Source organism: Pangasianodon hypophthalmus, chromosome 12 (genome assembly GCF_027358585.1).
Source record: "Pangasianodon hypophthalmus isolate fPanHyp1 chromosome 12, fPanHyp1.pri, whole genome shotgun sequence".
In the NCBI taxonomy this organism is placed as follows: Eukaryota; Metazoa; Chordata; class Actinopteri; order Siluriformes; family Pangasiidae; genus Pangasianodon; species Pangasianodon hypophthalmus.
The window spans coordinates 1,486,025-1,511,757 of NC_069721.1; the positions used below are offsets into that span (position 1 = coordinate 1,486,025).

A 25,733-nucleotide genomic window follows, 5' to 3' on the forward strand; every position below is an offset into this window, starting at 1 on the left:
TGATTGAGTCCTTGATTTTCTTCACTGACCCCTGAGGCTAGTGCTGAAAAAGGCACGACTGTACCAAGCTTCTACTCTGTATTTCAGTTATTTATTTATTTTTAATGTTTTTTTTTTCTTTCTAGCTCGAACCAGAGCAGAAGTGAGGCTTTAAGTAAGGGAGCACAGAGCAGTTTAGTTTTGCGGTGCCGCACAGAGCCGAGGAAACACAGAGCTCATTCATTAAACCGGATATGATGTACATGATGTAGCAGCCATCGCTCAGGGATAAATAAACAGCAGCGTCAGAAAAACATGGCGTCTTATGTTTATAATGTTAAACATGTAACTTTAACAAGAATGATCCTCTCATAGTAACCTACTGCACTACTGTTTTACCTTTTTTTTTTTTTTTTTTTTTTTACTGTGTTACTCATTATGTCTATCTATTTATATTAAATTTCTATTATTATTTTATATTTTTCTATGTATCTGTATAACTCCACAATTATTGCCACCCGCCATGAAAATAAGTCTGTCCATCTAATGTACCTCTAATGTATCTTTCTTACAGCCTGTTTGGCTTTCTATCTATTTTCAGTACATCACACAATCTGGAGAAAATGACATTAAATGTTGTGTAATGTTGCATTGTGTGTTACAGACAGAAGTACACAGCACCCTCTAGTGTAGGCTCGATGCAGGTGTACCTATGTACTGTGTACTGCTATGCACACATTCAGTACATGTAGTGCAGGTGCTGTAGTGTAGGCCTCAGTCACACACTGCAGTGTATTCAGTTTATTCTAAGTGTGTAAGTTTAGCCAGTAACACACGACACACCCCACTCAGCTACTGACTAACACAAGGGTGAATCTTGAATCCTTAAAGGTTTTTGAGGAACTATATCACTGTTTCCTAATCTAAGAGGGTTCCAAGTAGCACTCCACCCTCATTTTCTCCCCAATTTGGTCTTGCTTCAAACCCACCCACTCTGAGGAAAGTGCTATCTGCCCTCTTCCACATACACAAGCACTCTGATTGGCTAGTATCTCTGTGACTGATGGAGCTCTCTTGGCACCTGATCATGGACGCCTGTGGCATTGACAAGCTTCAAACTTGGGATCTAGTAACCAGACTTACACCACATTAGCTTACTTCAGTGATGTTTAGGAAAAATTTTTACACAACCAGCATAGAAAACTCTTAATTTTACATGGCCTTGATACCAGCTACATAAAAGCATTTCTGCAAAATTGAAACATCTTTTAAGAACTTGTGTTACTTCTGTGTGTAACAAAAAAACACAAATAATGAGGTAGAAATCGAAAATGTAATCTTATATTCAGATTGAAATATGTATAATAGACATTTTTTACATCATGTTATGTCTGGGCAGAAATCAACAACACAAAACATTTTTCTCCTGAAATGGAAAACATTTAAAAATGTATCCTTTATGAATACTGCTGCGTGAAACTCTGATGAAACTCCTTTATCTTCTCCAAGACAATTTTCAGTTTCTGGGTCGGAGGAAGGATCGTCATCCTGAACAGTAGGAAAGTGTGCACGTCAGCACTGAAGCGCTTATTCAGTCAAACAAATATGACGTATCACACCAAGTACAATTACAAGCACTGAAATAATCTACATATTCATCTAGCTAACAATGCAACCACTAATCTAATCTAATCTACACATTTAGCTAGCTAACACTGCTAACTAAAGGCTGATCTAATCTAAATATTTGTCTAACTAACACTGCTAACTAAAAAACAATCTAATCTGGATGCTAATTTAATTGCAATATTCACACGTCTACCACTGCTAACAAAAAGTTAATATAACCACTAATATTAGCTAGCTAACACTGCTACATGGCTGCTAAACTAATCCAAGTATCTGGCTAGATTCCTAATGAAATGCTAAAGGAATATAAATGTTATGTTAGCAAACACATTTGAGTATATAACTGGACAGTTAGCCAACACAACAACGTAAGCTATATCAGCTAATCAGTTAGCTATAAGACTTAATGTTAAACAAATCCAAACATTTAGCTATTTAGCACTTCTAAGGAAAGACTGACTAAACAAGGTGTAAAATTAGCGAATTTAATTAATTTTCTTTGCTGTATAGACCTGAAATGGTACGTTCCGTCTTTCTGTCCAAATCCACTTCCTGGTACGAGGCAGATGCCCATCTCCTCGAGCAGTCTCATGCAGTAGAACATGTCCGGAGCCTGACCGTTCTCCTGCACATGGTGACAACGAGAGACAACCTCACACAACACTTTAATGCTAATTATAAACCGAACACGAAGGACTAAACCACTCCAGGACGAACAGGGGACGTACCTGAGCTGCAGAGACGGCTTTGGGCGGGATGTGGATGTGAGGGAAGGTGTACATGGCTCCCTGGACCGGATTACACTTGATCCCTGGCACCTGATTGAGAATCTGGTGTGTCATGCTAGCTTTCTTAGCTAATTCAGCCAGAGTGTGTGAGCGCTCCTACACACAGGACCAGAAACAACACAGCTTTATGTTACAGATCAAAATGGAGGACAGACTGTCACTAGAACTTTAATGTCATTTACTATTTGATGGGAAAAACTAATCTGGTCTACCGTTTAGCGTGTTTATATTATACATAAGCATTGTGTCTGTGCTGACTGGATTTACGTAAGTACCTTAACGAAGGTGTCGTATGAGGGTTCGTGCGGTTCAGGAGGATTCACCACCAGGTCCAGTAAAGCCTGTCCAGTTACAGAAGGACACAGACGCACCGAGACCAGCTTCGTCAGCTGAACTTTGACCTCAGGGTCCAAATTCACCACCTCCATGTAGCCAGCCCGAAAGCCACACCTTAGGGAAGACGGAACAACCATCTAAGAAGTACTTTAGGTCTAATTATCACAGCGTGCTGTTACACACATCCTCACATCCTGACTTTGCCAGGTGATAGGAACTTGATCAGCCATTCTCAAAATCGCTGTTAGCCTTTATCGGCTAGATGTAAGGCTAAAATTCATATTGGTTTTAATCACTCAAGTTAGTGGCTTAACTTCATTAGATAAGCTAGGCAGCAAACACAAGTATGTAATTCGCTAATTTTATCATCAAGCTAGCTAATATTAATTACTTTAATGGCTAGTTAAAACCCATAGCCAAGTTTGCTAGCAAGTTAGCTACCACTAGATCTTGCATTTTATAATTTTATAATGTACTGTGTATTTAAACGAATATCTTAGTTTGCTAGTAAGCTGGCTCACACTGAGTGAACTTTAATGCAGTGTAAGTACACCCAGAAGCCATTTTGCTAGCAAGCTGGCTAACTAAACTGTTGTAATGATGTCATTTGGCTTATTAAATGTATTTACTTTAGCTCTGCCCATTCAGAGCACAACATTACACTAACTTCCTGCTGCGAACTTCTCTTACGCACACTTACTCTCCCATGTAGCACTTGGACGTGGAATGAAACGAGGCCAGCTCCACTCGGTCAGAGTACTCCGGACCCATCTCAAACAGGACCTTCTTAAACGAGTGAAACTCACAGCCGTCTGCGTACACGTTGTCCTGATAGACCTGCACGGTCAAAAATGGGATTCTTCAAGGACATCCAGGAAAATAAAGCCAAACAAAGACAAAGGAGGAGAAAGAATGGAAAGAAAGAAAGAACAATAAAAGAACCTAAAATGGAGATGAAGGAGTTGGGGGTTTAATTTTTTCCGAACTCACCTCGTCTGCCATTAGAAAGAGATTTTCTTCGGCAGCGAATCGGATCACGTCCTCGATGCACTGTCGGCTCTGCACCTGACCTAGCGATGAGAAACCGAGCACTGAATTCTCTTCTCTGATTGGTCAGAAGGTGTTGATTAATTTTCTATAACAGCAGCTCTGACAACAGTGCAGCTGCTGATTGTTGATATTTTGTGAGTAGACGTTTATTTTGTTTAACAATAATGGAAGGAGTCTCCAGTGTCAGAAAAGTTGCAGCTCCATTAAAGCTGTAACTTTTCCAGAATGTTCAGGATAGAGGAGTTTACGCTTTGCAGTTTAAGTCCAAGTTGTTTGAGACTATAGATATAGGGTATAGATATAGTGTGATGTGTTTTTTTTTACCGGTTGGATTTCCGGGGTTGATGATACACAGGACTCGAGGTGTGCAGTGTTTCCTGGCCTCCTCCAGCGCACGCCGCAGCTCTCGGATGTCCAAACTCCAGCACGTTTCCTCGTCCAGATAATAATTAATCTGCACAGCGGCGAGCTCAGCGAGAGCGGCAGAGTACAGCGGGTACTGAGGGATGGAGATCATCACTCCGGTCCGAGAAGATCCTTCACCTGAGATCAGCAGCTTCAGCATCGTCTGGGAGGTAAGAGAGAGAGCTAGTGCTGATAAACCTGCACTACTACTGCACTATGCTAGCTAATTAGCAAGCTAAACATTTAGCTAGCTACCTTGCCAGTTATCAATCAGATGTCACCGATAAACCTGCAAATCTCCTATGAAATCAAGCAACAGTTTATATGATGCTGAACTGGAGGCTGTTAGCTTCAGTTACTTGCTAGCAACATGAGCCTCGTACACTGTTAGCAAAAACTTGCTCCTTCAAGGTTGTTTGGAGGATTATTGCTTCTAGCTTTCCAACACCAGGTTCAAACTAGTAAAAGCACCAATGCGCTAGATGAGCATTCATTTTCTACGTACGTCATTACGAAGAAAAATAAAGCTTGAACGTAGCTAGCTCACTTTGCTAATCTAATCTGAGAATGAAGCCAATACAAAGCCGAGCGTGTAAAATCAACAGTTTTTCACACTGATTAGTGCGTTATTTAATTTTCATGATTTGACTAGTTAGTTTTAGAAGTTATATGTAGCTACTACTGTTTCTCATTAGTAAAAAAAACAAAAAAGCAAATGCTGGACTGGCCACGCCCACAAGTTACACACATACAAGAGACAAACTACAATCAAATTTTCGCATGTTGGAGTGAACAATGGGTAAGAGAGCTGTACTAGAAACGTGTGTGTGTGTGTGTGTGTGTCTGTACCACAATGCCATCGCTGGCTCCAGCAGTGAGGTAGATGTTGTCTGGATTGCTTTTGATCCCTCCGTCTCGCTTCTCGATGAATCGCGCCACATCTTGTCGAACAAGCTCAATCCCCTGACTGCTGCTGTAAGAGCCTGAGGGACGGAGACGATAAACGAATCATTAAACCGCATCTGTACTTTCCTCTAGCTTTTATATTTGTTGTATTATTTGACATTTTATTTTTTTATTTGCATTAAATATTTAATTCGAATGCTTCATCAGACTTGATATTAAACGGTTAACGCAATATTTTTGTTAAACCCCTTGAATTAAAACTTAAAGTCTACACTTCAATCACATCTTGATCGCTTCCTTTCTAATCCATTGTGGTGGAGTACAGAGACAAAAACACAAAAATTGTGTCACTGTCTAAATACTTATGGACCTGGTTGTAGATGCACCATAAAGCACACGAATATCCCACAATGCACTGCGATAGGGTATCCTGCGTTTGACTAAAGCTCGACAGTTTGACCTGCTCGGACAGTCTCGGAAAGTCTCCTCACTTCACTACTTTCCATCAGGTTGTGTTGGTATTGTGTTGGTACAGTTCCCGGTTTTTAAAGTAAATACTTTATAAACTCATGATCGCTGACGTTATCTGGCTATTTTGTTGCTAGCGAACTTTGAAGCTTGAACACTCCGAGCTCAAAAGTTGCGTAATTTTGAGTTCCCACTACCGTATTAACTGGAATGCAGCATCAGTGTTAGTGCTCAAGCTTCAACAGATTCAGAATACCCATAATGCACTGTGGCACAAGCAGATGAAGTGTTCAGTCACATATTTTAGTTTTTATTCAATTTCCTTCAAAATATGTATAGACTCATAATAGCTAGCTAACTAGCTAGCATGCTATACAGCAGTAGGTAGCTTGCTGCCTAACAGCAGAACTAAGCAACAAAATTTCATCAGTTGTCACAAATGAAGTGGAAATAAAGTCTTTTATTGTTCCTATCATGCTAACTAACTAGCTAAGAGAGTGCAGTAGTACTGCTACATGAGTCAGTTTTGAAATACTTCTAATGCTTCTGTTCACACTTACAAAAAGCTTCCACCATTTTCAAAAAAGGATTCTTGTTTTAATTCCTTTGAAAGAGAAGTAAAAACAGGAATATCGCAGCACGAGGATTTACCCAAACTCCCTCCCCAGCAGGCCTGAAGGATCCGTCGTGCTCGACTTTTCACATCTTCTGGAAATCTGTTGTCATCCAGAAGATCGGGATAAGAGCAGATGGCCAGCACCTGAAACACACACACACACACACACACCATCATCATCATCATCATTAGCCATTTATTCAACTGAATTAAATTCAATAAGTTTTATTTATCTTCAAGAGAAAAGATGGTTGTTTAGCATATCAATATTAGCGTCACTACAGCAGCTAATAATTCATTAGCTCGGATGTTTGACACCAACCTGTCTGAAAAAGGTGATGGGTTTCTGGCCCATGGCGTGGCAGTCTCCGATATTCGCCCTAATCACTTCGGTGAAGGGCTTCTTTGCTCCCTATATGAGGGGAGAAACATTAGACATAACATTAGACACACACCTTATTCACTATACAGGCCACATAAACACCATCATCACTCCACTGTGGGCGCGTCCCAATCCACACACCCTATTCACTATATAGTGCACATAAACACCATCATCATTCCACTGTGGGCGCGTCCCAATCCACGCTCCCTGTTCACTATATAGTGCACATAAACACCATCATCATTCCACTGTGGGCGTGTCCCAATCCACACACCCTGTTCACTATATAGGCCACATAAACACCACCATCAGTCCACTGTGGGCGTGTCCCAATCCACACTCCCTGTTCACTATATAGGCCACATAAACACCATTATCTGTCCACTGTGGGCGTGTCCCAATCCACACTCCCTGTTCACTATATAGGCCACATAAACACCATCATCAGTCCACTGTGGGCGCGTCCCAATCCACACTCCCTGTTCACTATATAGTGCACATAAACACCATCATCATTCCACTGTGGGCGTGTCCCAATCCACACTCCCTGTTCACTATATAGGCCACATCAACTCCATCATCAGTCCACTGTGGGCGCGTCCCAATCCACGCTCCCTGTTCACTATATAGTGCACATAAACACCATCATCATTCCACTGTGGGCGTGTCCCAATCCACACTCCCTATTCACTATATAGGCCACATAAACACCATCATCAGTCCACTGTGGGCGTGTCCCAATCCACACTCCCTGTTCACTATATAAGCCACATAAACACCATCATCATTCCACTGTGGGCGCGTCCCAATCCACACTCCCTGTTCACTATATAGGCCACATCAACTCCATCATCAGTCCACTGTGGTCGCGTCCCAATCCACACTCCCTGTTCACTATATAGGCCACATAAACACCATCATCACTCCACTGTGGGCGTGTCCCAATCCACACACCCTGTTCACTATATAGGCCACATAAACCACACCATCATCAGTCCAGTTCCTCTTATAGTTACATGTGAACACAGTATAACAAACCCATTCGTACCTGTTGAATTTCCATTTCGATCTGCGCAGCTCTCTGCACTATGGGCCCTCGCACTGCGTACTCCACCTTCTTCACGTTCGGGTTCATGGTGTCCATCGTCAACACCTTCAAACCGGGAACCACAACATGGTCTGTCATCGTTTCTCCAGCTGGAGTCCCTCTGACACGAAGTAGAGTATGAAGAAATGACACTGGAAATAAACACAGCAGGCCAATTAACTTACAAAAATTAGCTAGCTAGGTTATTAGCAGAAAAAAAACTACACCATAATTAGCTAGCATTTAAATAATCACAACATTACAACGACATTAAAGAAGCAAGTTAAAATAGCAAGCTCCAGTTTACGTCATCGGAATATTACCACATTTACGTTCCTGAATTATTAAGAAGAAACCATGTTGGGTAAAAAAAAAGACGATGTTCATTTAATTTTAGCGAACAAACTACTACAAACTACACTGCGCTTAGCTGACATTCAGAAAGCACAGAAGAATATTGCTATATTGCACTGAAATCAGAAACAGTTAAATTAGCTAGCTCCAGGTAGCTATCATTTGAAATGTATAAAATTTCAAGAAAAGTGTACTTTTAAAAAGTATATGAAAAGTACGTACTTCTAGTGTTAAGACTTCATACATGCTAAATGTAGAACTTCGAACCAACTTAAGTGTATTTAAATTGTAATTAATCAATGTTTAAATATAATCTATCTTAAATACATTTAGTTGTGCTTTTGAGTGCTTATCTGAAGGACTAAAGTTCTGAAAATTCATCGTCGTCTCTTCACTCCACTGATCACTGTTCACGCTAACATCGGTGGGGAAATAATCATTCACTTCTTTCCTGTTATTCGTATTAAAGTCTTTTTATTCATAAAGTCATTTAAATATTTTAAAACGGTCATCTGTACCCAGCAACTTTGACTTTCTTCTTTGTTTTGATGATGATGTTTGTATCTGTCCAAGACCTTGATTAAATTGTGAGAAAAACACACTTAGCTAGTGAAAAAAAAAAAAAATCCCAGAATGTGAGGACCACCAACATCCAACCAATCAGGACACTTCTACTCCAAACTTTAGAATAGCATGTAGACATTTAGGGGTGCGGCTTTGGACTTTAAAAATATTACGATTTAGCTATATATTGTAGCGCATTTCTCGGTTTCTTCTGTGTATGTGCTGCTCATCTTGCTTTTCATGAGGTTTTTAATTTCGCATTTTACTACGAGGTTTTGTATAAATACCTTAGAAACACCCTTCCTACCTTATGGACCATCAAAAACAACACCTGAGTGGCAGGCTGTTCACTTTGTGAGGGCGTCCTTCGCTTGGTGAAGACTCCTGTATCTGTGCAAGACAGAAATTCCTGCTGAATTCCTGCTGATGTAGAGTTGTAGAGGAGCTGTAAAGTGTTGTGGTGTGGCGTTTGCCAAGACACGGAACAGCTATGACGTGTCCAAGACCTCCGAAGCCATGATGTGCTGAGCTTCCTTGACATTTGGCAGCAAGTGGAAGCACATGCTGTCTCGGCTATTTTTAAAATTGGCCAGCACACGTCATGCACCTCGAGGGTCGAGTATAGAGTTTCTACAACCACACGTTCGGAGAACATGTTCCGACCAGCTAAAGCTTCTTCAGGATCGACTGAAATTTTCAGATAAACTCGAGCAGGGAGACAGCACTAGTGTTTAGAGACCATATGTACCTAGCAAGCTAATTAGCAAGTGCTTTATCGATCAAATCAGCTAATACACTGCTTAACTCGCATGCTGAACTGTTAGATTCTGGATTCTGATTGGTTGGATGATGTTGAGTCGTGCAGATGCAAATCTCAGGTTTATATAAATGTAAGAATTTCTATATTAATAATTGCATGTATATAACTAGGTTTATTTATTTAACATTTGTAGAAGGAGTCTACAGTGTCAACTCTTAGCAGTAAGAGATAAAGCTGTAACTTTACGTTTTCCCTTTCCATCAGGCTGTATCACAGCAATAGTATTGATTATTTTCCTGTAAGAGAATGCTGAGAATTGTGTTTTAGTTCTTACAAAAAACAATACATAAATCCAAAACATTGCTGTCAGCGGCAGTGACAATCCTGCAAATGCCTCAGACGTCAAATAAATCTCGCAAATTTGTGCTTTTGTCATAAAAATGATGATATGGTCACTGAGGTTAAAGTTGCTAGGCAACCAAGAAACATGAATGATAAACATAAGCTAGTTAGTGACCAGCGATTTATCAAGGTTCTGTCCTCTTCTACCTTCATAATTTCCATAAACACCAGGAATGTCAAAATTTCCCTCTGATATGACTAAAGCTACACTGTAATCACACTTACAACTAAAACTACGCTTCGGTTACACTTACGACTAAAACGACGCTGTAGTTACACTTACGACTAAAACTACGCTTCGGTTACACTTACAAGAAACACTATAAAAAACTAAAACTACGCTGTAGTTACACTTACGACTAAAACTACAATGTAGTTACACTTACGACTAAAACGATGCTTCAGTTACACTTACGACTAAAACGATGCTTCAGTTACACTTACGACTAAAACTACAATGTAGTTACACTTACGACTAAAACGATGCTTCAGTTACACTTACGACTAAAACTACACTGTAGTTACACTTACGACTAAAACTAAACTGTAGTTACACTTACGACTAAAACTACGCTGCAGTTACACTCACGATTAAAACTACACTGTAGTTACACTTACGACTAAAACAATGCTTCAGTTATACTTACGACTAAAACTAAACTGTAGTTACACTTACGTCTAAAACTACACTGTAGTTACACTTACGTCTAAAACTACACTGTAGTTACACTTACGACTAAAACTAAACTGTAGTTACACTTACGTCTAAAGCTACGCTTCAGTTACACTTACGACTAAAACGACGCTTCAGTTACACTTACGACTAAAATGACGCTTCAGTTACACTTACGACTAAAGCTACGCTGCAGTTACACTTACGACTAAAACTAAACTGTAGTTACACTTACGTCTAAAGCTACGCTTCAGTTACACTTACGACTAAAACGACGCTTCAGTTACACTTACGACTAAAATGACGCTTCAGTTACACTTACGACTAAAGCTACGCTTCAGTTACACTTACGACTAAAGCTACGCTGCAGTTACACTTACGACTAAAACTAAACTGTAGTTACACTTACGACTAAAACTAAACTGTAGTTACACTTACGACTAAAACTAAACTGTAGTTACACTTACGTTTAAAACTACTCTTCAGTTACACTTACGACTAAAACTACGCTTCAGTTACACTTACGACTAAAATGACGCTTCAGTTACACTTACGACTAAAGCTACGCTGCAGTTACACTCATGACTAAAACTACACTGTAGTTACACTCACGACTAAAACTACGCTGCAGTTACACTCATGACTAAAACTAAACTGTAGTTACACTTACGACTAAAACAATGCTTCAGTTATACTTACGACTAAAACTAAACTGTAGTTACACTTACGTCTAAAACTACACTGTAGTTACACTTACGACTAAAACTAAACTGTAGTTACACTTACGACTAAAACTAAACTGTAGTTACACTTACGTCTAAAGCTACGCTTCAGTTACACTTACGACTAAAACGACGCTTCAGTTACACTTACGACTAAAATGACGCTTCAGTTACACTTACGACTAAAGCTACGCTGCAGTTACACTTACGACTAAAGCTACACTGTGATCACACTTACGACTAAAGCGACGCTTCAGTTACACTTATGACTAAAACTATATTGTGTTTACACTTAGCATCGACTGCACTGCTAACCCGAATTCTGGCATTTTGAGAAACGTCAGAAATTTCCAACGTCTGTGCTGTTCATGTGGAATTGTCTAGCAGGACCACAGCACTCTCCATGAGGATCTGACAAGAAAAACTATAAAAAACAAGCAAGTAGAAAATACACCGAAACAGTAAACCTGAAATAGTATAATGTATACATGAAACATTAAACAAATGAGACACAGGAAATGAAGGAAGGAAGGAAGGAAAGTCAAAAGGGTCGAAACCAGTGTGGATATGAAATGCTGTATAGTTAGTCAGTCCTTTTTAACAAAATGTACCACAAATAAATAACCGAAACAGCCACACACATTTATGTTAAATATCTGATTGGACCAATAAATCGCATGCTAATTAGCTAGCTAAATATAAATTAACTTACTCAACTGATCAGAAGACTAACTCTACCAGGTAAAATATATATAAAATACATATAAACAAAGAAATAGATCTTAAGATGCACAGTATAAGAAACCCATTCACACACAAACACACTCACCCAGGGTTAATATTCACATACTCACGTTAGGCACCGTTGATGAACACACTCAAAGTCACTCAAAGTCACTCAGTGTCCGTCTGAGGAACGACACCACCTTCAGCTGGGAGGAACGACCTTTGGCCTCTGTGACCTCAAAGAGTCTAGAAAACCATGGACAGCTCCTCCCACCTCAACCCTCTCACCCCATGGGGTCCAAGGTCAGAGAAAGTATAAAAGACAGTGAGGAACTGAGGACGAAGCCGGCCGATAGTCTGAGCAAGTGTGTTATGTGTGTGTGTGTGTGTGTGTGTGTGTGTGTGAGAGAGAGACAGCCCTCCTAGTGTGAGTCTCAGCCGAGTGATGTAGCTCTGATGTCATAAACTCAAATCAAGATTTTCTTCAGCGTGTGAAAAAGGACAATCCATTTTTTTAAAAATTATATATATATATATAAACAGCTCTGACCCATCAAGGCATGGACTCCACAAGATCTCTGAAGGTGTGTGTGGTTTCTGGCACCAAGACGTTAGCAGCAGATCCTTTAAGTCCTGTAAGTTGTGAGGTGGGGCCTCCATGGATCGGACTTGTTTGTCCAGTACGTCTCACAGACGCTCAATTGGATTGAGATCTGGGGAATTTGGAGGCCAAGTCAACACCTTGAACTCTCTGTCATGTTCCTCAAACCATTCCTGAACAATTTTTACAGTGTGGCAGGGAGCATGAAAGAGGTCACTGCCATTAGGGAATACTGTTGCAATGAAGAGGTTTACCTGGTCTGCAACAATGTTTAGGTAGGTGGTACGTGTCAACGTAACATCCACATGAAGGCCAGGACCCGAGGTTTCCCAGCAGAACATTGCCCAGAGCATCACACTGCCTCCACCAGCTTGCCTTCTTCCCATAGTGCATCCTGGTGCCATTTCTTCAGCAGTAACGCACAAGCACCCGGCCGTCCACATGATGTAAAAGAAAATCTGATTCATCAGACCAGGCCACCTTCTTCCATTGCTCCATGGTCCAGTTCTGATGCTCACGTGTCCATTGTAGGAGCTTTGGGTGGTGGACAGGGTCAGCAAGGGCTCTCTGACCGCTCTGCAGCTACGCAGCTCCATACGCAGCAAGCTGCACTGCACTGTGTGTTCTGACTCCTTTCTATCAGAGCCAGCTTTAACTTTTTCAGCAATTTGTGCTACAGTAGCTCTTCTGTGGGATCGGACCAGACGGACCTTCACTCCACACGTGCATCAGTGAGCCTTGGGAGCCCGTGACCCTGTCGCTGGTTCACCGGTTGTCCTTCCTTGGACCACTTTTGGTAGGTACTAACCACTGCATACTGGGAACACCCCACAAGGCCTGCTGCTTCAAAGATGATCAGACCCAGTCGTCTAACCATCACAATTTGTCCCTTGTCAAAGTCTCTCTGATCCTTACGCTTGCCCATTTTTCCTGTTTCCAACACGTCAACTTCAAGAACCGACTGTTCACTTGCTACCTAACGAGATGATCAACGTTATTCACTTCACCTGCCAGTGGTTTTAATGTTATGGCTGATTGGTGTATAAAAAATACTGATTACAGATTGAATGAAACAAAATATATAAAAAATAAACATTTTAAAAATGACTGTGAAAAAAACATTAAATCTCAAACTCAGTCTTTTAGAGTGATTTTTTTTTTTTTTTATTATTCTTCATATTTTTAAAATCTTCATCAGTGTGGAGAACCCGGCTCTGCATTTTTTTTCATACAAGCAAAACAAAAGGGTGTAATTTTATTTTTATCTTAAGGACATCTGAAGCACTTTTCCAGGCATATACACCTTCTACACACTCGTACGCAAAACTTATTTAAAATAAAGACAATTTTAATTGTTTTAAAAAAAAAAAAAAGAGAGAGAGAAAAACAGAAAAAGAAAAACATTTTGACAGAATGCAATAGGCACGTGCCAGTATGTCAGTTATACAATATACCGCAAAAATTTATCCTTATGTTGTCATTTACGCTCGAGACGACTCAATGTTCAGCAATAATTTTTTCACAATGTGGTCATTTTAAAAAAAAAAAAAAAACATCACAAATAACAATAAAAAAGTGAGAACTATCGCAATATGAAAATTTAATACAGCATCAATGAAAAGATCAAACAAAAAATAATGAACATGACAGTTTTAAGTCTTTTATTTAAATTCGATTCAAGCGGAGCTTTTTTTTTTGTGCAACGTAAATATCAGACATTTTTTATAAGATTATGAAAGTACATCATCTTCAACCGTGAAAAGACGCCATGAAAATAGCTTCTATATAAATCTTATTTTTAAAAAATCTATAGCGATCAAGAAAACGGTGTCGACTCCCTATCAAAATATAGGCTTTTATGCTGTTTGAGTTTGTACAGTCCCAAAAAATTCAAAACAGACAGCAGTTAAAGGCAGCAGGACGGAAAAAAAAAAAAAAAAAAAAAAAAAAAAAACAAACAACAAAACGGATGTTAACCTGACATTAAAAATTCATACTCGCACTTCCTTCTCAGCCGTCCAGTGCTTCATCAAATAAATAAATAAATAAATCTCAAAAAAATTTTCATATATAATCTTCCAGGTCCTGGTTTTTTTTTTTTTTTTAAATTTCATCACTTGTGCCAGAAATGATTCTGAATAATTACGTGAGAAACACAGAGTAACTAGTCGTCTCGCTAGCTACGAGAGATCATCATAAAAACACCACAACAACAGACACCAATGTTTTGCTTTTATCGCATTTCTGACGTTTAATAACTTTTACTCATGAGTTTTAATTTTGTGCGAAACGAACTGTCAGGATTCAAATTCACGAGGTAGCATTCTTAGCTAGCTAGCTAGTGAACTAGCTAAAACGATCAGATTTCGACACATTTTCAAACTGACAGCGTTCATGCTGGACGTGTCCCAAATCAAACATAAAAATGCTAAACATCTCAATCGTGTAGTGCACAATAAGTTTTTTTCCGTTAGCTAGCAATGCGGCTAGACTCATTCGTCTTCGCACATGACCAATCATCATCCTTCCTGCACAAAAGGTAAGTTCTCCTACGATTAATAACTTTCGTATTTTTAAAGCACGTACAGCTTAATGACAAGAAAAATGTTCTTTAGAGATAATTAACACAATAAAGAACTGGATGATATTAAAAATATATATATATATAATGTGACAAATAAATGTATGTTAGCAAAAATACAAATTCGTTTCATTCTCCAAAATTGTCTTCATGTGACGGGAAGCTTTTCTGCTGTGAGCACTAACGAGAAAAATGGTAAAATAAGAACTGACTGTATTTGCAGCTGCAATAACACAGTCAACAATATTTAATATTTTTAGAAATTTTAATAACGCTTATTAAATATGATATCTAAGGCTGGCCCGAATCATTTGCGTATTCAATCGGAAGTTTCGTCTTTAAATTCCAGCTCTTACATAAGCGCACTACGCAGGCTGAAATAACGGTTTATCAAGTGCACTGTATCTTCAAAGTTATTTGGGATTCAGTTCCAGGGAGATGGTCACGTGACCATTTTGGATGTGTTTCCTTGAATCAATCTTTACAACAAAATATATTGTATAATTTTTTTTCCCACCAAATCAAACAATATTATTGCTTAAAAGATTTCACAAGGGTGTGATATTGGGAGACTGAAGTGGACACATGGATATATTTTGAACATATGTACGTAAAGGAATGGTTAATTATGAAACAGAAACATTAATGGTTTTGAGAATGGATATCTGAAGCCTGTAAATGCAGTTCGGGCCAGCCCTAGACACGGCAAGCTGGATTATTGTTTTTAATTATTCTTCATGAGGAATGTGTGTAGCAGAGCGTCAGCTTCATTCTACAGCTTCTTTAGCCATGTGCTGAGTATCACATTTTCCCCCATCACTCTATCAAACACTGATCTGCATTAATGCACTGGTTAATCGTACATAATTACAACCTGAGGGTTTCAGTGGAAGCAAATTATTACTGCAACATTTTTAAGGCCAATTGGATAACTACAGAGAGCTGAGTGGGTGGGGTTAAAGGGCTGGATCAAGAGAGCTGAGTGGGTGGGGTTAAAGGGCTAGCTTCAGAGAGTTGAGTGGGTGGGGTTAAAGGGCTAGCTTCAGAGAGCTGAGTGGGTGGGGTTAAAGGGCTAGCTTCAGAGAGCTGAGTGGGTGGGGTTAAAGGGCTCGCTCCAGAGAGCTGAGTGGGTGGGGTTAAAGGGCTGGATCAAGAGAGCTGAGTGGGTGGGGTTAAAGGGCTGGATCAAGAGAGCTGAGTGGGTGGGGTTAAAGGGCTCGATCAAGAGAGCTGAGTGGGTGGGGTTAAGGGGCTAGCTTCAGAGAGCTGAGTGGGTGGGGTTAAAGGGCTGGATCAAGAGAGCTGAGTGGGTGGGGTTAAAGGGCTGGATCAAGAGAGCTGAGTGGGTGGGGTTAAGGGGCTAGCTTCAGAGAGCTGAGTGGGTGGGGTTAAAGGGCTGGATCAAGAGAGCTGAGTGGGTGGGGTTAAAGGGCTGGATCAAGAGAGCTGAGTGGGTGGGGTTAAGGGGCTAGCTTCAGAGAGCTGAGTGGGTGGGGTTAAGGGGCTAGCTTCAGAGAGCTGAGTGGGTGGGGTTAAAGGGCTGGATCAAGAGAGCTGAGTGGGTGGGGTTAAGGGGCTAGCTTCAGAGAGCTGAGTGGGCGGGGTTAAGGGGCTAGCTTCAGAGAGCTGAGTGGGTGGGGTTAAGGGGCTAGCTTCAGAGAGCTGAGTGGGTGGGGTTAAGGGGCTGGATCAAGAGAGCTGAGTGGGTGGGGTTAAGGGGCTAGCTTCAGAGAGTTGAGTGGATGGGGCTTAGAATTGGCTCCAGGGAGCTGAGTGGGCGGGGCTTAAGGATTGGCTCCAGAGAGCTGAGTGGGTGGGGCTTAGGATTGGCTCCAGAGAGCTGAGTGGGTGGGGCTTAGGATTGGCTCCAGAGAGCTGAGTGGGTGGGGCTTAGGATTGGCTCCAGAGAGCTGAGTGGGTGGGGCTTAGGATTGGCTCCAGAGAGCTGAGTGGGTGGGGCTTAGGATTGGCTCCAGAAATTACAATTCTGCTGTTGCATTTACACACGTGACAGGAAGTTTACTCCAAATCTAGTGCTCATTTATTCCCGATGGCAAATAACATGCGACAAAAACGTGACATTCAGCACATAGCTAAACATCCTGCTTACAAAAACTAATTAGCTTTGTTTGTATACTGGAAGGAAAAAAAAAGTTCACACCCTAAACTGACTCCAGGAAGTCCGCTGGTCTTTCCACAAGTGAGAAAACGCAGCTAAAATGTTTCTCCTTCTAAAAATAATATCTACAAAAATATTTGGACTAATTCCTCTTAAATCTTTGCAGCCGTTCTGGTGGCTTGTTTGTGCAGTAAAGCCTGAGTGAGAGATTTGTTCTGTAAAGTCTTCAAAACACACATTTTATATTTCAGCTTTTTTCCTCCCTATCTTCATTCTTTATTCTACTCTAAATATAAATCTTTTAAGAAAAGAGAGAGAATTTCTTTCATCTTTAACTTCCATATTTTAAGCTGAATTGTTCGACCGATAGAAGTGCACTAGATAGGGCATGACGTGGGATTCTGCACCCTACATACGGCACTATATGTACATTAGGGAACCATTTTGGATTCAGCTCTTCACACTCTACGCAGGTTCACTATATAAGGTATAATAATAATAATAATAATAATAATAATAATAATAATTTCTACGCCCTGTGAAGTGCACTAGGGAGCCATTAAGACGGAAAAATAATAACAGCAATGACTCAAATGCACGTGTTAATGGAATGTTCATGGAATGTCGAGGTGTCAGTAATAAAGTGCTCGAGCTCGGTCTTCTCTCTCCTCTGACAGGAATGTGTGGTTTACATAAATACAACAGGAAGTCATGATAACATGGACAGGAAGTGACGTTATCTTACAGTGATAACTATAAAAAAAAAAAGAGAGAGAGAGAACGACGCAGTTTATTGCTGGAACATTTGAGGAATTCTGCTCTCTGTGCTTTCCAGTGAAGCTGTGTGTGTGTGTGTGTGTGTGTGTGTGTGTGTGTGTGTGTGTGCGCATGCTGCCTATAAGAGTCCGCAGCTTAGTTCATTCTGATTGGCCGTCTCTTCTCAATTATGCTCACTGGAGAGAATAAACATTGTGTATTTGTGTGTGTGTGTGTGTGTGTGTGTGTGTGTGCGTTTGCACTCCCTACATAAGTCCACAGCACGGCTCTTTTGAATTGGCCGGCTCCTCTTCCTCTGGTGCCTTTAGCTTCAGCAGCGGTGGATCTCCGCTCGCAGGTGTGAAGTACACCGGCTGCGCCGCTTGTTCAGCAAGCCCCGCCTCTTCCTGTGTGGGAGGAAGTAGCGGCGGAGCAGGAGCCTGCCGTTTCTGAAGCTTTGCAGCAGCTCTCTGCCGTTTCAGCTCGGCAAGTGTCTGGTGTGATTTCTCCCGCGTCATGCTATCCGTGTCCCCGGGGTCAACGTTCGCCGGTGCTGGAGTCAGCTGATAGGAGGCGCTGCGCTCCCTGCGTCCACCGCCACGCTGCTCTCCGGGAACCAAGGATGAAGAAGCCACAAAGGTGCCGCCATTTCCTACGACAGAGTCACGGTCCCCGTTTTCTAATCCTCTGTCGTTCTCCGGATAATGTAAATCCTGGACTCTGCTAGAGGCCGCCGTCTACATCAGGGGAACAGCCAATCGTGTTAGAGATGATCTTAATTACACGCCCCATCATTGTATAATTAATCACATCACAAATCATCTTAGACATTATCTTAATGACACAAGCAGCCATCTGAGAGATTAGCTTAAGCCAGTCACATTAGAGAGGTCACCATCACCACATGGCCAATTGCTTTAGAGATAACGTCAATGACAATGAATCCCTTTAGAGATGACAATAATGACACTGCCATTTGCTTTAAAGATAACATTACTGACACAGCCAATCCCTTTAGAGATAACATTACTGACACAGCCGATCGCTTTAGAGATAACATTACTGACACAGCCGATCCCTTTAGAGATAACATTACTGACACAGCCGATCCCTTTAGAGATAACATTACTGACACAGCCGATCGCTTTAGAGATAACATTACTGACACAGCCGATCCCTTTAGAGATAACATTACTGACACAGCCGATCCCTTTAGAGATAACATTACTGACACAGCCGATCGCTTTAGAGATAACATTACTGACACAGCCGATCGCTTTAGAGATAACATTACTGACACAGCCGATCGCTTTAGAGATAACATTACTGACACAGCCGATCGCTTTAGAGATAACATTACTGACACAGCCGATCGCTTTAGAGATAACATTACTGACACAGCCGATCGCTTTAGAGATAACATTACTGACACAGCCGATCCCTTTAGAGATAACATTACTGACACAGCCGATCGCTTTAGAGATAACATTACTGACACAGCCGATCGCTTTAGAGATAACATTACTGACACAGCCGATCCCTTTAGAGATAACATTAATGACACAGCCGATCCCTTTAGAGATAACATTACTGACACAGCCGATCCCTTTAGAGATAACATTACTGACACAGCCGATCGCTTTAGAGATAACATTACTGACACAGCCGATCCCTTTAGAGATAACATTACTGACACAGCCGATCGCTTTAGAGATAACATTAATGACACAGCCGATCCCTTTAGAGATAACATTACTGACACAGCCGATCGCTTTAGAGATAACATTACTGACACAGCCGATCGCTTTAGAGATAACATTACTGACACAGCCGATCGCTTTAGAGATAACATTACTGACACAGCCGATCGCTTTAGAGATAACATTACTGACACAGCCGATCGCTTTAGAGATAACATTACTGACACAGCCGATCGCTTTAGAGATAACATTACTGACACAGCCGATCGCTTTAGAGATAACATTACTGACACAGCCGATCGCTTTAGAGATAACATTACTGACACAGCCGATCCCTTTAGAGATAACATTACTGACACAGCCGATCCCTTTAGAGATAACATTACTGACACAGCCGATCGCTTTAGAGATAACATTACTGACACAGCCGATCGCTTTAGAGATAACATTACTGACACAGCCGATCGCTTTAGAGATAACATTACTGACACAGCCGATCGCTTTAGAGATAACATTACTGACACAGCCGATCGCTTTAGAGATAACATTACTGACACAGCCGATCGCTTTAGAGATAACATTACTGACACAGCCGATCCCTTTAGAGATAACATTACTGACACAGCCGATCCCTTTAGAGATAACATTACTGACACAGCCGATCGCTTTAGAGATAACATTACTGACACAGCCGATCCCTTTAGAGATAACATTACTGACACAGCCGATCGCTTTAGAGATAACATTACTGACACAGCCGATCGCTTTAGAGATAACATTACTGACACAGCCGATCGCTTTAGAGATAACATTACTGACACAGCCGATCGCTTTAGAGATAACATTACTGACACAGCCGATCCCTTTAGAGATAACATTACTGACACAGCCGATCGCTTTAGAGATAACATTACTGACACAGCCAATCCCTTTAGAGATAACATTACTGACACAGCCAATCGCTTTAGAGATAACATTAATGACACAGCCAATCGCTTTAGAGATAACATTAATGACACAGCCAATCGCTTTAGAGATAACATTACTGACACAGCCAATCCCTTTAGAGATAACATTAATGACACAGCCAATCCCTTTAGAGATAACATTACTGACACAGCCAATCACTTCAGACCTTAAAGACAAGGCCATTTGCCTTAGAGATAACATTAAAGCAAATAGCAGTGCCATTACTCTTATCTCTAAAGCAACTGACCGTGTCATTAAAGATCACATTACTGACACAGCCAATCACTTCAGAGATGGTGCTGTGACTCCATGTCAAATCAAGCAGTGGGTGGAACTACAGCATCTCAGATTTTGTTAATACATATATGAGAACAAAACTGCCAAATTTTTAACCCCCCAGCCACTTTAAAATTTGGCCCTGACACGGTTAATGACATGCCACACCCCCTTTTTTTAAAACATGTTTCCCTTAATAACCCACAAAGTATGACTTTAATGAAGACAGTTCGCTTATCTTCACTTATCATTCATCTTACAAATCAGTGAAAGTTGGGTGTGTGTTATGCCCCATTACAAAGAAGTTTGCTATTTCTTCATAATGGGGCAAAACTAGGGGTGACACGGTGCATCATGATGCAAAAATGTGACGATGTGCATCATGGAAATGTATGATATCCGCATTCTATTAATTATGCGTAAATATGTATATATAATGCAGTTGCACTGTTTGAACACCAGAGGTCACGATCTGCGAAACTAAAAATTTAAAATATACAGAGTGCATGCTGGTCACGTGATCATGGTCTTTCGTGCTGAGCCTGCACCAATAGCTCCGGGTCACAACAACGGACACGCATTATAGGTTATATGGTTACAGAATCACGTTATAATAGGTAAAAGGAGCTCTTCAGTAGCGTTCAAACAACACCAGCCCCATGCCACTGCGATCTACGGTGTCTGAGAAAGAGCCTGGAAGTCGGCCATTTTATCCAACTTTGGAGCTCTAGTTCCGGTTAAAATGAGACCTCAGATGCTCATATTTCAATCCATCATTTTCCCCGGGTCATAGACTTTGACTATTCAATCTAATTTTTGGGAGAATTCATAAATTTATTTATTTATTTATTTGTAAGACATGGTGAACCTGTAGTACATTTTGTTTACAATATTAAACCTTTTTTTCCAGAGCAATTTTTGATTTATTTATTTTTATACAGACAAAAATGCATATAGTTTTGCATCGTTTATGATTAAGAAACAAAAAAAAGGAGTCTTTTCAGTCATCATTTTTTTCTATTAAAATATTGCTCAAAATATTCTGTGAATCGAATCGAATTGTGAAGCCAGTATCGTGATTTAATTCAAACCGTGACCGGAGTGTATCGTTGCACCTTTAGGCAAAACACACAATTTATTTGTAAGATATTTGTAGCTTGATACATGTGGGGAAAAGTGTTTTTTGCATATCAGTGAAATCATTAAAGATATGCCAATTTTCTACATGAAAAATTATAGAAATATATGTAAAATATACAGTACAAGTTTCATCTTCATAGCACATATACTTTGCGAGTTATTACAGGAAAAGTGTTTCAAAAAAGGGGGTGTGGCTCGTCTTGAAGCTTGTCTGGGGCAAATTTTAAAATGGCCGCCATTTAATAAGTAAGAGTTGACTCAAAGTTTTTTTTTGCTCTCATGCATGTACTAACAAATGGAGATAAAAATCAGCAAAACCTGAGGTGAAGAGGTGGAAAAGTCCCCTGACTGGACACGGAATCACCCTGCAGGTGTAGTTTTTTTTCTTTCATGTATGTTCTGTGTGAACTCATGCATGTTTTTATGTTTTTCAGGACACACAAACATGTTTTGTGTATTTGTGTTTTCTCACCATGTGTTTGAGTTCAGCGTCTGTCTGTCTGTCCTCATCCTCATCCTCCGTCTGTCTGTCCTGTCTCCCTCTGTCCTGCCACACCATGGCCTCCTTATGGTGCTCTCTCCTGTACAAACTACTGCGCTCATTCACACTCGTCCTCCTCACCACCTTACTGCTCACACACACAGCCACACACACACACACACCCACACACACAGTGTTTCTTGTTCAGAAATCTTCAGAATCTTCACGGTGCAGAATCTTCACGGTGTTCATAATCTAGCAAATTATATAACACACACACACACACACACACACACACGCACACACGCACACACGCACACACTGACCCCCGGCTGCTGGCGCTGGACGCTCGTCTCTGCAGTGAGCCTTTGTGTTTGTCCTGGTTCTTCATGATGGCATCATGTTTGTGTTTAAGCTCCAGTAGCTTTGCCCTCACCTCCTCGTCCACACACACATCTACTCACACACACACCCACACACAGACACACACAGATTCAGTCTAACACTGCATACACACAGTATGTAAGCATGCAGAGTGGAGGTTATCTAATGCAATACGGTGTGTGTGTGTGTGTGTGTAGTGTAAACTATTATTTCCTATATGGTGCACTTCCCTAATGCACAGGAACCATATTTTATCCCCAAAATGTTCATTAATATAGGAAATATCTTATCTAGTGCACTTAAAAAGTCTACAGATCCATTTGTGATTTGACCCAAAAAAAATAGTCACTTAATAGGGAACATTTACTCACTTAGTGTGTAAAAGTGCATAAAAGTGTCTTACTCACCTAGAGGAGATTCATCCAGGAGAGACTTGGCGTTTAGATCTGCGCCGTGAGCCACCAAAAGCTCCACCATTTGTAGCTGCATGACGAGAAACACACACACACACACACAGGTCATGGACATCAGGTCATGTGAGGTTGCACAACAATCAATCATCGACTAAACCACAGAACAATTCTCTGTTCTGATTGGTCAGGTGGTGTCTATAGCAAAAGCTCTGACAGGAATGAACATTGACATTAAATGTAACTGTGGAGGCGGGGGGCGTGGTTGAGCGCCATCTTGTGAATGGAGGGCGGAGTGGGAAAAGGTGAGTTACACGGATTACAAACACCTGTGGGAAATTTCCTAATTATTCTTCTGTGTTGCAGAGAGACGGAGAACATAGGAGGGGAGAGACGAGCATGTCGAGAGAGGTAGCTGGAGAGAAGAAAGCGGTGTGTGTGTGTGTATATGTGCATGACATTCAAAGTTGCACCGCTGAAAAGCAAGTAAAAAGTAAAAGTGGAAGTAAAAATAAAGCCAGTTTGTGAGCTCCAGCCCAGCCTGCCTCCTGTCTCCTCAGTTCCCACGTCAGGGAACGTTACACTAGTGCCGAAACCCAGGAGATTGAGGAGGAATGCCGACATGGAATCCTCGCCGCTGGCCGCCATCGACAAATCCCTCACCAGCCTTCACCGAACACAGCATCAAGCCCTCTTAGAGCTGTGAAACGAACAGGAGCAACGGTTCCAGGTGCTGTTCTAGGTGAAAGTGGAGATCAAATGCTGCTCGCCATATAATAATACTCGCCAAATAGCAAGGGCCCTTTGAGGTCACACGGCGGGTTGGGGACATTGACTATGAGGTCAGGCGTATGCATAGATGGATAGAAGGCAGTTGTGGCCTGATGGATAGAGAGTCGGACTTGCAACCCGAAGGTGAACCTGAAGGTCACCTACCTGGGTTCGAGTCTCAGGTCCGGCAGGGATTGTAGGTGGGGGGAGTGAATGACCAGCACTCTCTTCCACCCTCAATACCACGACTGAGGTGAGACCCTTGAGCAAGGCACCGAACCCCCAACTGCTCCCCAGGCGCCACAGCAAAAAAAAAAGGCTGCCTGCTGCTCCGGGTGTGTGTGTTCACTACTGTGTGTGTGCACTTGCACTTGGATGGGTTAAATTCAGAGCAAAAATTCTGATTATGGGTCACCGTACTTGGCCACAAGTCACTTCACTTCCCAACCCACGGACATTGCCAAGGTGCAAGCGGAGTTTTCCGACAGGTTCTCGCCTCTCCCCGGTTAAACTAACTTCATAGAATGCCACATTGAGACGGCCCCAGAGGTGGTAATACGTAGGTGCCCCTATCGTCTGCCCGAGCACAAAAAACAAATAGTTCAGGAGAATGTTGGGCCACCATCTGATGATGTCCAGGAATCAGCAGCTTCGCTTTTACTTTTCAAACTCTAACAAACATTCCCTATGATCACACCCAAATCACATCACACTTTCTTTCTTTCGTTCTGAATTTCACCTGTCAAGTGATGATATCATAACACACATGACAGCAGCTGACCAATCAGCAGCTTTGCTTCCACTCTCGCACTCACTGGAGCCACACACACATTTGAAACCGAACAGACACTCTTTCTTTAATTTTTGCATTCGTTTTTTTCTTACTCTTGCCTACTTGTTTCTTTCTTCTATTCTGTCCTCCTTTATTACCTTGCTCAAGAACGTTCATAGTCAGGATTTATAAAGTACAAATAAATAGGAGAGGCTGCTGTGAGAACAAGCTCCAGACAAATATGGCTGAAAGTGTAAAAAGGGAAGTGGTGTATGTGGGTGATGCAGACGGCCAGGACGAATGGAGATTCAGCAAAACTCATGGATTACACAACTGGTACTGTTAACTGTAATTGGTCTTATGAAAGTTTAAACAATTTTTTAGTCTTCAGAATAACATTTTACCAAAAAAAGGACAAAAAGACATTTAGAGCTAATCAAACCATGCCACAACATTAGTATTTCAGTGTATTCCATGTTATATATAAACTGAGAAGGACATAATAGACTCTTTACCAACATCAATTCAGATGGGATATACATTACGTGGGGTTATTACAAACATGTCCTTTATAAAGAAGGTAAAATATGGCATAACACTTATTTTGCACTCAGATTTGGACGGGACTAAAGCCCAGAGATACTCCAGTAATAATTACACTGTGCAACCGCCTCATGTAAAATCCGGTCTGAATAGGACTGGGTTGAAAGTTCCACCTCCTACAAGCTGGTGTGGTATAAATCAGACAAACCAGCAGTTCTACCATCGTAGAACTGGCAAAACGAAGGACATCAGTAAAGTTGAGTGCTGAATAGAATAGATTAGGCACGCTGCCTCCTCTCACCACTACTGTTTACAACTGCTTTGGAACCTTTGGCAGTAGCCATAAGGACAAACCTAGAAATTACAGGCGTGTATGGTGG

At 41.2% G+C, this 25,733-nt stretch overlaps 2 protein-coding genes across 7 annotated transcripts in view; both read right to left on the minus strand.

The window, feature by feature from the left end:
- Positions 1-1,304: 1,304 nt before the first annotated feature.
- On the minus strand, positions 1,305-12,117 carry si:ch211-217a12.1 (alanine aminotransferase 2-like). Of its 6 annotated transcripts, XM_053238573.1 has the most exons (13): positions 11,440-11,519; positions 8,522-8,578; positions 7,611-7,801; positions 6,500-6,589; positions 6,213-6,321; positions 5,037-5,170; positions 4,107-4,350; positions 3,723-3,802; positions 3,433-3,569; positions 2,672-2,846; positions 2,337-2,492; positions 2,121-2,233; positions 1,305-1,527 (listed from the first exon to the last, which is right to left on the minus strand). In XM_053238573.1, the coding sequence occupies exons 3-13, from the start codon at positions 7,746-7,748 to the stop codon at positions 1,437-1,439; spliced, it is 1,467 nt and encodes a 488-aa protein (XP_053094548.1). In that variant the 5' UTR covers positions 7,749-7,801; positions 8,522-8,578; positions 11,440-11,519; the 3' UTR covers positions 1,305-1,436. The 6 variants fall into 6 exon arrangements, with proteins under 6 accessions (XP_053094548.1, XP_026784079.1, XP_053094547.1 ...); XM_026928278.3 differs by lacking the exons at positions 8,522-8,578; positions 11,440-11,519 and adding an exon at positions 11,979-12,117; XM_053238572.1 differs by lacking the exon at positions 8,522-8,578 and having other exon boundaries at positions 11,440-11,578.
- Positions 8,553-25,733, minus strand: part of ppp1r16a (protein phosphatase 1, regulatory subunit 16A) — a 49,079-nt gene continuing 31,898 nt past the window's right edge. Inside the window, exons 8-13 of the mRNA XM_026928116.3 lie at positions 23,265-23,340; positions 22,800-22,929; positions 22,465-22,621; positions 11,979-18,644; positions 11,440-11,548; positions 8,553-8,578 (exon numbers count right to left, since the gene is read on the minus strand). Of these exons, the coding sequence (XP_026783917.1) occupies positions 18,174-18,644; positions 22,465-22,621; positions 22,800-22,929; positions 23,265-23,340 (834 nt within the window). The 3' untranslated portion in view covers positions 8,553-8,578; positions 11,440-11,548; positions 11,979-18,173. The remainder of the gene's footprint in view (positions 8,579-11,439; positions 11,549-11,978; positions 18,645-22,464; positions 22,622-22,799; positions 22,930-23,264; positions 23,341-25,733) is intronic.